Source organism: Arachis stenosperma, chromosome 7, assembly GCF_014773155.1.
Source record: "Arachis stenosperma cultivar V10309 chromosome 7, arast.V10309.gnm1.PFL2, whole genome shotgun sequence".
Taxonomy (NCBI): domain Eukaryota; kingdom Viridiplantae; phylum Streptophyta; class Magnoliopsida; order Fabales; family Fabaceae; genus Arachis; species Arachis stenosperma.
The window spans coordinates 77,881,321-77,893,735 of NC_080383.1; the positions used below are offsets into that span (position 1 = coordinate 77,881,321).

Below are 12,415 nucleotides of genomic sequence, written 5' to 3' on the forward strand. Positions count from 1 at the left end.
ACAGAAGCATTTATTCATAATAAAGGTTACAGCAAGAAGCATTATTTCTTTTGAGTACTTTAGAGGTGCTAGAATAAAATGAGAGAGCTTGAATACACAGTAACAGACACCAGATAATTGCTTATTCTAGCAGCTCTAGAAAACAGACATTAATTATTCTTTTGGTTCTTTTTAGTATTGGCTAGGACAGAAATTGAGAACTACACTTTGTACAAACATGGAAGCACTTATTCTATTCATTACCAATGCACTCTTATTTCTTTCTTTTTCCTTTTCTTTTTTTTTTTCCCTCACTTGATGATGCTTCTCGGTTGCCAAGGAGTTAAACTGTTAGGGTACCTGAAGAATCATCAATACTGGCATTTCTTTCTTCCTTTGTTTCATCATCTGTTTTCATATCTGGATCATCTACAATAACACTATGGAATTCTTTATCCTCACCGGAAATTTCTTCAAGCGATCTACCTCGTGTTTCCGGAACCAAGAAAGTGCAAAAGAATCCAATCAAATTGACAACTGAAAGTCCCAGGATTGCTTTCTTCATTCTCTCTGTTTTGTTATCTGCATTATCAATATAACCCTGGACCATAAAAGCACCAATTATAGCTCCAGATTTTCCAGCTGCGGCCGATAAACCATGGCAGGTCGATCGGAATCTAGCAGGGAACAGCTCCGCCGGCACTATAAAAGTTGTACTATTGGGTCCAAAGTTAGCAAAGAACAAGGTAACTCCATAAAGTAGAGCAAACATGTGAGGCTTGCCGTTACAGTAATCGGTCGTTACGGCCGGGCTGCAGTTAGATTGTCCCCTGTATTCTCCATAATTGTGTCCAAGAAACCACATAGAAACAGACATTGCAAGGAAGCCAACAAGCTGGATTGTGTACCTTCCAATCTTGTCAATGAAGAATACAGTGCACCAGTATCCGGGCACGGTGGCGAGCAGGGCGACGACAGACATTGCTCTAGAGAGTTCATAAACCTCTCTTATGGCATTCATTTTGGAAGCCTTGTGTACTAGTCCAATCACAGGGTAGATATCTTTCTGTGCAAGTTGAAGGCTATAGAATGCAATATCCAACAAGAACCATGTGCTGGTTGTTCCAAGAAGGTGTAAACCATGCCTGCTTAGAAACTCTGATGAGAATAGTCCATAAGAGGTGCTAGGCGCAGCGTCGTCAAGCCGGTAATTCGATTCTTCTGAAGGTATGTCCTTATCTAGAACTTTCTCCATATCTTGGACAGCTTTCTTGTGATCTCCTTCCACCAAGGCCGTGTATCGCGCAGTTTCTGGCATTTTCATTCTCCAATAATATGTTAATGCTGCTGGAAATGCACCAAACATTAGCACAATTCGCCACAGAAAGTCTCCTTCAGGCTGAGTAGACGCAGCCGGATCGGCTGCGAAATCATGAGCCGGATATGCTGATAAGAAAAGACGGGAGACAAACATGGCTACGCCTCCAGCCACCAGTATTCCAACTCCCTGCATTGCAAAGACGGCTGCAATGAAGCCGCCTCGAGTCTTCTTGTTCGCATATTCGGACATTATCACGGCCGAAAGAGGGTAGTCTCCTCCAATGCCGAATCCTAGCCAGAATCTAAAGAAGCATAGAGTTCCCACCACCCCTTTTGATGTGGAACCAAAGGAAAGGCCTGTTGCTAAAGCACAACCAACCATGGTAACAAGAGTTATTCCATAAACCTTTTTCCTACCAAGCTTGTCTCCAAGCCAGCCAAAGAAGAGTTGTCCTGCAAGCGTTCCGCACAGCGCCACGCCTGTTATTGCGTTGTTCACATTCTTTGGTAGCTTTCCAGGGTCATGACTAGTAGGATCATAGTAGTAAAGGCGGCCTATAAGCTTCGCCACGGCCGTGATGCAGAAGAGATCATAGGCATCAGTAAAGAATCCCATTCCAGCAATTACAATTGCTTTGTAATGGTATCTTTGTGTCTTAGCTTTGTCAAGTGCTGAGAAAACATTTTTGCTTGTCGGTGTTGCCATGGTGATGATCAAAGGATGGTTTTCAACCAGGGAAGGTAGGCGAAAGGACAGAGTAATGGCATGCTTAGTTTATATAAATCAGGTTCAGGTATGTTTCTTACTCACTTTGGATTTATTAGCTGCAAAAATTTGTCATAGTTAACGAATATATCTAGAAAAAAAAACGTTGGTATTAAAGAAAATCACATTGTTTGATGTTAAAAGGTTGAAAAAATAAATCATTCTCTTGTGTGTAATTTTGTATACGTGGTTAAGCTGCAATCAGTTAGCCCCTAAGATTGAGGCATTGGCTTTGTTCTTATCTTGTTTGATATTGCTGCTTCCATTTAAAAATTTAAACCCTTTTTGTCTCTTTATCAGCGATCATTTTCCTAGGTTTTGTTTGGAGTATTGTAGGATGTACAAGAAGATTTGATGAAATCCATGCAAACGTTTCTTACCAAGATAAGCCTTTGAAATTGTTATTTTATTATTCTCATTTTACCCACATTTGCATATGCACATTGTTATAAACAAATTCTAATAGCGGATGTGAAAGCCGATTCTTGGTTAACTAGGTCAATCTGATAACTTCGGTCAATCTGATAACTTCGGTTCAATTTTCAAAACCATGAACAAATTACTATAGTGAATTCGAGGGAGGAAAGTGTAAATTTGTTATCCTTTTTGTAGTGTCTTTATGTAAAGGGTAAAGTACTAAATTAGTATAATCTAAAAAAGTTTCATTTAACTTCAATGTAATCCCACCGTGAGGTCAAAGTTAAATAATTAACAGAATGTCCTACATGACAGAAGTACAAGAACAAGTTCAATAATCTAAAAAACAAGTATAAGTTCTAGAGACACAAAATTAACTATAGATACATCAATACATTTATTTATCATTTTGTAAATTTGCTATCTTTTTATAGTGTCTTTAAATAAAATAGCTATCTGGAAATTTTCACAAAACATAAATCACTACTCGCTATTTATAAAGGCATCATGTAAATCTCGTTCCAATTTTTTTTAGTGCATCGATCCACCCTTGTACAAAATAATTAGTGACATTTTTTATATGGAGGATTTGAAGGATTGGCCACTCAAGTCTTCTCTCTCTTTAGACATCCAATGCATTACAAAAAGCAAAGTGAAAAAATGAACCACTAAATAGAACAATAACTTCCGGTGCAAGTTAGTGTACTTAGCGAATTGATCCAAGAATGATTAATTTCTCGCTATATCATTTTACTCAAGTTCTCGTTTTAGAGAAGTATTAATGGAGTATGCAAAGTTAGTTTACGATGATGTGTCATTTGCGAGATTTGGTAACTAAATCAGCGGCAAAAGCTGTCTTCTTCTTAAGCTCTACCTTGTCAGCACCAACTAGTTTTTCTACTTGATTCCCTTCTTTCAGAAAATAAAATGTTGGAGTTGCATTGACACTCCATGAAGTACTTAACTCCTGCATTTAACCAACACAATAAATCTTATTGAATAAATACAATAGTCCAAAAATAACCAAGGCCAGAGAGAAAAAGAAAGGAGGGAAGGGGGGGTTGGTTTAGGAAATAAATTTAAGAGCTGAACACAACTTCAAACCAAATAAGATATAAGAGAAAAAGAGAATGAACTACTAAAAATATCCCTTTTCTAAGGATTGTAAGGTGAAGGATATTTTGTTTTCTATGTTGGAAAAACAAAGATTTTATAATTTAACTTTTTGTATGATTAACAAATTTTAATACAGTATTTTTTATATGCGATAAAAAAATACTTTTAAAATTTAAAAAAATATTTTATTGTGCTGACTATATTATATGAAATAAAGTATTGGATGATAAAAAATAATCATAAACATAAGTTAAGTGTGAAAGTGATAAGGATGTTGAGATGAATGAGTGAAGATATAAATAAACAAAATAAGAAATAAAAATAGAGAAAGTTAGCATAGTGCATTGCAGAAAAGATGGTAGAATCTCGTCTCAGATGATTTGGACGTATGAGAAGAAAATCGCTGGTTAGGAGGGTGAATGGGATGGAAATTAGAAAGGGGACAAAAAAAATTTACGCGTAAACAGTTGCACTATAGACATGATATATGATAGAATATAATAGTGTTAGTTCCGACCTCACCTAATGAAATAAGATTTTGTTGTTATTATTACAAATTTTAAAACAAAATATTAGTTTACTTTTTTTTTTGTGAAGTTTTTGATAAAAATATCAAAAATCAGAATCTATTAAAACTAATTTTTTAGATAAAAATATAGAAATATTTTTTTATAAAATAAATTGAGACTAGCAAACACTAAATCTAAAATATAATATTCAAAATAAAAGAAAAAAAGACAGAATGATAAATTTAGAGTTAATATTTAATTTAATCTCTCAATTTATATGTGGATCTTAATTTAGTTCCTCCAGTTTTAATTTTTTTGTTTTGAGTTTTTAAAATTTGCAAACAGGTGACTCACATTGATCCCTGGTAGAGATGGATCTATATGTAGTTGTGTGAGAGCAATTGGCCCAATTAAATTTTTAAAAAATCAATAACAAGTATATATGTATAGATAATTGCTTCTATTGTAATAATTTATTTATCCCCACACTTAAAAAAAAAATCACGTTTAAAATATATTTATGCTATTAGATATTAATACAATAATAAAAATTATTATATTATATAAATTTAAAACAAATAATAACAATAACTAACAATAATCTAATTATTTAATTACTTCAAGTTAAGCTTAACTTTTTAAATATAAATGAGATTACTAATATTTAATATTTTTATAATATATATCATTTATTTACTTTTTATTGTTTTGTTTAATTTAATTTTGTTTATACATATAATATTATTTTCGTTACAAAAACATTTAGCATAATATTATAAAATGTCAACATTTTAATTAAATATAAAAAAATTATTTAAACATTTGCTAAATAAAAAAATATTATTTTATCTATACTTATATATAATGAGAATTGTGATTATTTGATTTAAATTTTTATTTTTTTTCATAAATTTTTTTTGTCCTTCTCACATAATTTTAGGAAAAAATCTAAACACCAAAGAAAAAATGGTGAAAATTTTAAATTAGTTGATTCGGATTATACTCTTTATAAATTTTGTAGCTACTGAGTTATTTTTTGTATCATATAAAAAATAATCAATAAAAATATAACTTAACGAATATTAAATGCTTGACTAAATACTAGTATTAATAATAAATATATTACTTATGCAGTATTACTAAAATATTGAAATAAAAAAATTTAAATTAATATATTTTTAGATGTATTAATTATATTTATTTATTAAAAACTTGAATAACTAATATTCAAGGTTTAAATATTTAAATATATTAATGTTAATATTTTTTTATTAATTTGTTATATTATTTTGTTTCCACTTCTAAAATTTTTTAGATTCGTCATTAGTTTTTGGGACAATTTTCGACACAATAACGTTAATAAAATGCTAACATAAACAACTAAATACCATGCTAGAACTTGTAAAACGCACGATTTTGATATTAGCATTTAAATAATTCAAAAGTGATGTCGAATCACTTATTTTAGGAGAAAAAAGTTTTAATAAACACTATTTAGGATATTTTTTTATTATTGGAGTGCCAAAACAAAAATAATGTTGTTTTACAAAGTTCAATATGATATTTGGCTATCTGTCTCAATATTCCGTTAATATTTGTGTGTTAAAAAATTAGTTTAAGGACTACCGTAAATTATATTAACAAAATTTGAGTATTAAATAAAGATAATTAAAATTTTAGAAATTAAATTGATACTTTTGTCTAAATTAAGAGATCAAATTGAATATTATTCCATAAATTTATATAGTTATATATATTGATGGTTTATGTATATATGACTTACAGCAAGCTGATCAGCATCCACAGTGAGAAACAAAAGGGAAGAAGAATATGTGTCCGCAAGATGACAGTAGCTTGGCATTATTTCCTTGCAAGGAAGAGACCAAGATGCAACAAAATTTGCAACCACCTAACAATATTAGTAAGTGTTAATATTAATAACCCAAGTTAATTTGTTAAATAATCATTAATATATGTAAAGGACTGAAGAAGCTAAAAAGCTTTATTATTTAAGATATACCTTTTTCTTTCTTTCGTTTTTAATTAAAGGTCTAATTTTAACTTTTTTTTAATAATTGACTATTTAAATAAATCAATTTAACATTAGTTCTCATTTTTCATCAGTCATACCCTTTAATAAGTAAATGAGAGAAAAAATAAGTGGGTAAAGTAATTATCAGTATCAAAAGTAATTTTATAAATGTTTTTTTTTTAAATGAAAAATACTAGACTAATAAGTGTATTCATAACCAAGTTCCAAACAAATATATAATAAATAAAAAAATAAAAAACAAAATATTTAAATAAAAACACAAAAATTCTATATAAATAATATGAATCTGTGTCGTTGCGTATATATATCTTTTGTCTCTGTCATTATTCTAAGACAGTAAAAAATACAACTTTAAAATATTTTACTGAAAATTTGGTCCCATAATAACTTATTAATGTAGTACTACCCTTATCTATATCTATATCTATCTATACTATATATATAGTGAACAGTAATAGTATCGAGTATCATAACACGATTTATTCACATGTCAGTTATGCATCATTTGTCATAATATAATTTGTTCATGTGTCATTAATATGTTATTATTTTAATTAATTTAAATAAATATCTAAATTTTTACTCATGACTCATTTTAATCTTTAAAATTAGAGATCGTGAATCAAATTAAATTTGGCTCTCAAATAATTTCTCTCATTTTTATTTCATACATTTAAAATTAATTATTTAAATTTATTAATTTCTATTCTATTTTTTTCACATTACATAAATATAAAATTTTTTATAAATATTTAAATAATTTTTATTTTGATCATATAATTTTTATAATAATTTAATATTAATAAATTTTATAACATATAATTATATTATTTTAATAAAATAAATATATAATTGACTAAAATATGTATTATTTTATTTTAGTCTAAATTATGCATGTTATCATTAACACTAATTAATTAATAAAAATAATACTTATATAAAAATTATCACAATATAATTTGTTTGAAAAATATATAATGATTAAATTTATCATTTATATAAACATTAATAACCTTCTGTTTTTTTTTTTTTTTTCCTCTTTCTCAAATTCATTATCAAAATCAAACCCTCACGAGGCTTTGTCAATAAACCACATATATCATTGGAATTGAAAACTGATTAATGGCCTGATCGACTAATTAAGAAAACAAACAAACGAAACAAAAAAATAATTTGTCTTTCATCGCCAGCTCCTAGTTTCATATTTAATTTTAAGTTTCTTAATTTTTTTTTATTATGTAACAAGAATTTTATTTAATTTACATGTAAAAAAAATAGACAAAAAACGATATTAATACCTTTGAATTTATGAACTAAAAAAATGAGAAAAATTATTTTATGGACTAATTTGATTCGTATTCTTTTAATTTTATAGATTAAAATGAGTCATAAATAAAAATTTAAAGAGCCAACTTTAATTTCTTAAAATTATACATATTAAGAACTACGGTTTATATTATGAGTCACGAGTAATGAACAAACTATGTTATGATACATGGTATTATTATTTATATCAGCATGTCACGTATCATCACTAACAGTAGACATATTATCTCTTTGGAAACATTTTAAGTGCATCGGAGAACACCGGTGTACCAGTTATTTTAACCGTTGATTTTAATTAATATATATTATATATATTTTTTATAATTCAAATCAACGGTTAAAATAATTGGTGTACCGATACTCTCGGTGTACTTGAAATGTTTCCTATCTCTTTATTCTACATAGTTGCATTGAATGTTGTTCTAATACATGATGTTGACTATTTATGTAAGCATGTCATGTCAACATGGTGTTAATAAAAATGATTTGAGGAGCTAATGTGAATTAGAATGAATTTAAAGTCCATATTAAAACACTTTAAATTTTAAGAGTCAATTTAAATTTGAGAGTATATTTCAGAAGTCAATTTAAATATTAATTCTACTTTTATATACATTGCGCCAATAATAATATTTTTAATGAGAAATACTTAAAAATTATTAAAATTTATTATTTTTTGTTATTATTTTTAATTATTAATTCAATTTTTTTAGTTTAATAATCTAATAATATATTTTTAACTATATTTTTAAATATTAATAATTAAATACCGTCTAAAAACAATAAATTCTGAACTTTTTTTTGCATTTTTCATTGTTAATTATTCCATACGGATATATATAAAGACTTACAATCTTGCCGTCTGTGCTGGCCTGAGCTAGCATTGTTTCCCAAATTTGCATGGAAGTTACGTGATGCACGTTTTTGGAGGAAACCTCTCCAGGATGGCTCTCACCACCATCACCTTCAGATACCTGCACAATTAAATCGACTAATTAATAACAAAGGACAGAAGATACAGAATGGAAATAAAATGAACATTGTAATTTGTAAGTTAGATAGTATTTAATTTGGTCCCTCAACTTACATCTGAGCCTCAATTAATTCTTAAAATTTTAATTGTTTTTATTTAGTCTCTAAATTTTGCAAACATAATTCATGTTAATTTTTGAAACAATTTTTAACCTACAAATATTAACGGAACACTGTCGTAGACCGTAGGATGTCATACTAAACTTTATAAAATGATGTCTTTTAATTTTGGCACTCAAATAACTCAAAAACAACCTTATAAATAGTATTTATTAAAATTTTACCTAACAAAATAAGTGATACGACGCTGTTTTTGAGCTATTTGAATGTCAAAATTAAAATTGCACCATTTTACAAATTTAAACGTGACATTCGACTGTCTATATCAACACTCCGTTAATATTTTTGTATTGAAAATCGTCTTAGAGACTAATATAAAGTACATTTATAAAGTTTGAGAACTAAATAGAAGCAATTAAAATTTCAAGAACTAAATTAAAATTTGGTATGATGGGAATTAACTGAAAATTTTGGTATGATGGGAATTACTATGGATCAGTTTGATAAGTAATAACATTCATGAAAATTTTTATTCTATAAGCTTTATGAAAAGTTTCGCCTCGGTTTTACTCTTTAACCAATATATCTTAATGGAAGAAACAATAGTAAGAATTGAATAATCACTGAATTGAAAAAGATATATATCATTAACGAGACACAAGCTTTTAAAATCGTGCAGTAAAAATGTGTAGAGGATACAGAAAGAGAGTAAGGGTGAATAACATGCAACCTGAGTCCTCTACCACTTGAAAATGTTTAAATAAAAGGGTGAATATTCAATCCGTCCCTCACAATTACTTAAAAAAGACTATCAGGCTCTCATATTAAAAAAGAAAGCCATTCAAATAAAAATACTTAAATTATCTTTTTTTTTAAATATTTTTTAATAATTAAAATTTAATATATATAATCGATTAAATTGAATTATTTCTGATATAATTAGATTGGACAAATCAATTTGGCTAAAAAAAATCTATGAATCAAATTTTAAATCGGTCTAAATTAATATTTTTTATAAAAAATGACTATAATATCTCTATTGTAGAAAATTATTAAAATACTCATTATATATATTAATTTTGAAATCCCTAAATCTTAATTCCATGATCGACAGTGAGAGAAGAGAAGGGTTATCATTTAGAGTTTTTAAAATTAATATTAATATATATAAAATAAAAATATTTTATTCATTTTTTATCATAAAAATATTGTAGTCATTTTTTATAAAAATATTAACTTAGATAAATTTAATATTTAGTTCATCGATTTTTTAGCCAAATCAATTTGTATGATTTAATTTTGACAAAAATAACACGGTTTAATTAATTATATGTATTGAATTTTAATTATTAAAAAATAATCTTTAAAAAAAGATGTTTTAAACGTTTTTATCTGAGTGACTCTTATAAAAAAATATCTAACCCGACTCATGATCTTTATTTTTATGGGATTGATTAGTCTCTGTGCAAAAAAAAAAAAAATACTGACACAGGGACTAATCAGTCCCATAAAAATAAAGTTCAGAGATCAAGTTGAGTATTTTTTTGTTAAAGATCTCGTTGTCTTCGAAATAATTGTAAGAAATCGTTTATAAGTTTTCTCTAAATAGGATATAAGGCTAATTCTACAATATTTATTATTTATTGTTGAATTTTTGTCAAACTTATATTTTATAGTAAATTTTTAATATTTAAAATTTATTAATTTTTATATTAATAAGATTTAAATTATAATTTTTTTTTTTTTTTTGCAATGCTAGATTTAAAAGTGTACATGTTCGAGTAGTGGATTATCGAAATTGAACATGGTTATTAATTCCATCCTATTTCTAAGTGCCAACGGTTGGAAGCAGTAGATTATCCTTTTTAAATTAGATTAACACTAAATCAAATTAAATTAGATATATAATAATTGTTCAAAATTGAAATATAACAATCGTTTAAAATAAATTTAACTAGATTCAAAATTAAAACTAGACTGATATAATTTAATCATTATAAATTATATCAATTTTATTTTTTTAAATTGATCCAAATCGTATTATAAGCACTATTTTTTTTCTCATTTATACCGTATACATATATCATTTACAGATACATATATACAATTACACATACGGAATATATTTTGTTGTGAACTCTTCATATATATCTCGTTTGCAAATGAAATCTAGTTAATTAAAATATTATTACTTATTCTGTTTACGATATAATACAATTTAAAAATATAAATATTCTCAAAATTATATATATTGATAAATAAAATATTTAATTTATTTATTTATATAAAAAATTTTAACCTTTAAAATAATAAAAAGATGCCAAAAAGACTGTCTATATAATTTATAGAAGTGTATAAAGTGAAAGTAAAAGCATATAAATACCAGAGTCTAATTAATAGTTTATGAATTTAATTTGGTGTTCTAAACACGTAGAATTTTTCTATACCAAAAGAGCTAAAGTGTTTATGCAAGTTTAAAATCTGAAACAAAAGAAAACCATACCAAAATCCAAATTAAAGAGAAATTTACCGTACAGCACAGAAAACATGATGGACAAGCAAACTTGAAGCTTGGGAACTTGGAGCTTGGCAACTTGGAGTAAAAGGAGCCCATTAAGAAATTATAAGCTTATTGCAGGCTCCTAAGAAATTAAAAAAGAAAAAAAAAAAACATGCAAGGAGCTCTATTAGACTCATAAAAATCCAAAAGCTAAGGTTGAACATTCTTTAAACATGTTTATATTAATGAAATTTTAGTATTTATACGTTCCATATAAAATCCTTATTAATTGTGAATAGAAATAATAACATGTATGCAAAGGAGAGAGATATACCTATGAAGCATTATTGTTGTTTCTATCTGCTGCCTTGTTCTAAATAAAGCAGCTTGATGCTAGAATATACTTTCTTCTTGTTTCATATATATGTAAAGAGAAACAAATAAACAAGAGTTCATCTCAGTGAAACAGATTAAAAGAAATATTGTTTCTTACATCATGAAATTGTATGTGATAAATTACTACTCTAATCTAATCTCCTTAGGCAATATTACAAGTAAAATATTTCTCTCTTAATTTACAAAAATTAAACTAACATTCTCTAACATAATATGATAATGATGATCAAAGAAAGGGTACAAGATATTATATGAAGTTTGCAACGAACAATGTAATGTATCCTATTTGCAAGGCATGACATCTCATGTTAAATCAGATATTCAGAACAAAATACAAAAAAAATAGGGGACATAAGGGCAAAAAAAATTAAGTGGAAATTAGAAAGGTAAAAGAAGAAATTATATGGATCAATATGATTACAACGTAACGAAAAGGGTTTAAACCTTTATTTGATCATGTGAATGAATTAAAGTCGTCAATGACCCCTTCATATTCACAATTTCTTGTCGAATTCCATGATTCAGCTCAAATAATTTGACAAAGTTTTAATTTCTTCATACACATAACAATAATCTGCATAGAATCCTAAGAAACAAATAGAATTGAGAAAATTGATGATACTGTTATTGAATGCAAAAAGGGGATCTTCTTGTCATTCCTGGACCTTGGAAGGGGTCAATGGCAGAAAGAAGAGAACCCCTTTTTTATGTAGCACCTTTTTTTCTTTCATATTTATCATTTCACATGATTTTCTAAATTATCATAAAGATTGAAAAATAGTAATAATATATTACTTCTTATTATCTTGAGCTTTATTTGTTGGTCTGATTGAAATAAAGCAATAATCTTTTATAATATATTTAATTAGAAAATAAATCGTTTTACCCTCTTCTTTTAAAAACAAAAAGAATAAAAATAAACAAAATAAAATAAAATAAAA

At 27.0% G+C, this 12,415-nt stretch overlaps 2 protein-coding genes across 2 annotated transcripts; both read right to left on the reverse strand.

Moving 5' to 3' along the window:
* Positions 1 to 31: 31 nt before the first annotated feature.
* LOC130942100 (low affinity inorganic phosphate transporter 8-like) lies at positions 32 to 2,105 on the reverse strand. The gene has a single exon (XM_057870789.1). It carries the CDS (start codon positions 2,003 to 2,005, stop codon positions 323 to 325), a length of 1,683 nt encoding a protein of 560 aa, XP_057726772.1. The 5' UTR covers positions 2,006 to 2,105; the 3' UTR covers positions 32 to 322.
* A 1,180-nt stretch (positions 2,106 to 3,285) lies between these two features.
* LOC130940426 (thioredoxin H9-like) lies at positions 3,286 to 12,140 on the reverse strand. The gene is made up of 6 exons (XM_057868557.1): positions 11,919 to 12,140; positions 11,413 to 11,485; positions 11,109 to 11,220; positions 8,338 to 8,460; positions 5,891 to 6,016; positions 3,286 to 3,449 (listed from the first exon to the last, which is right to left on the reverse strand). Exons 3-6 carry the CDS (start codon positions 11,190 to 11,192, stop codon positions 3,297 to 3,299), a joined length of 486 nt encoding a protein of 161 aa, XP_057724540.1. The 5' UTR covers positions 11,193 to 11,220; positions 11,413 to 11,485; positions 11,919 to 12,140; the 3' UTR covers positions 3,286 to 3,296.
* Between the last annotated feature and the right edge of the window lie 275 nt (positions 12,141 to 12,415).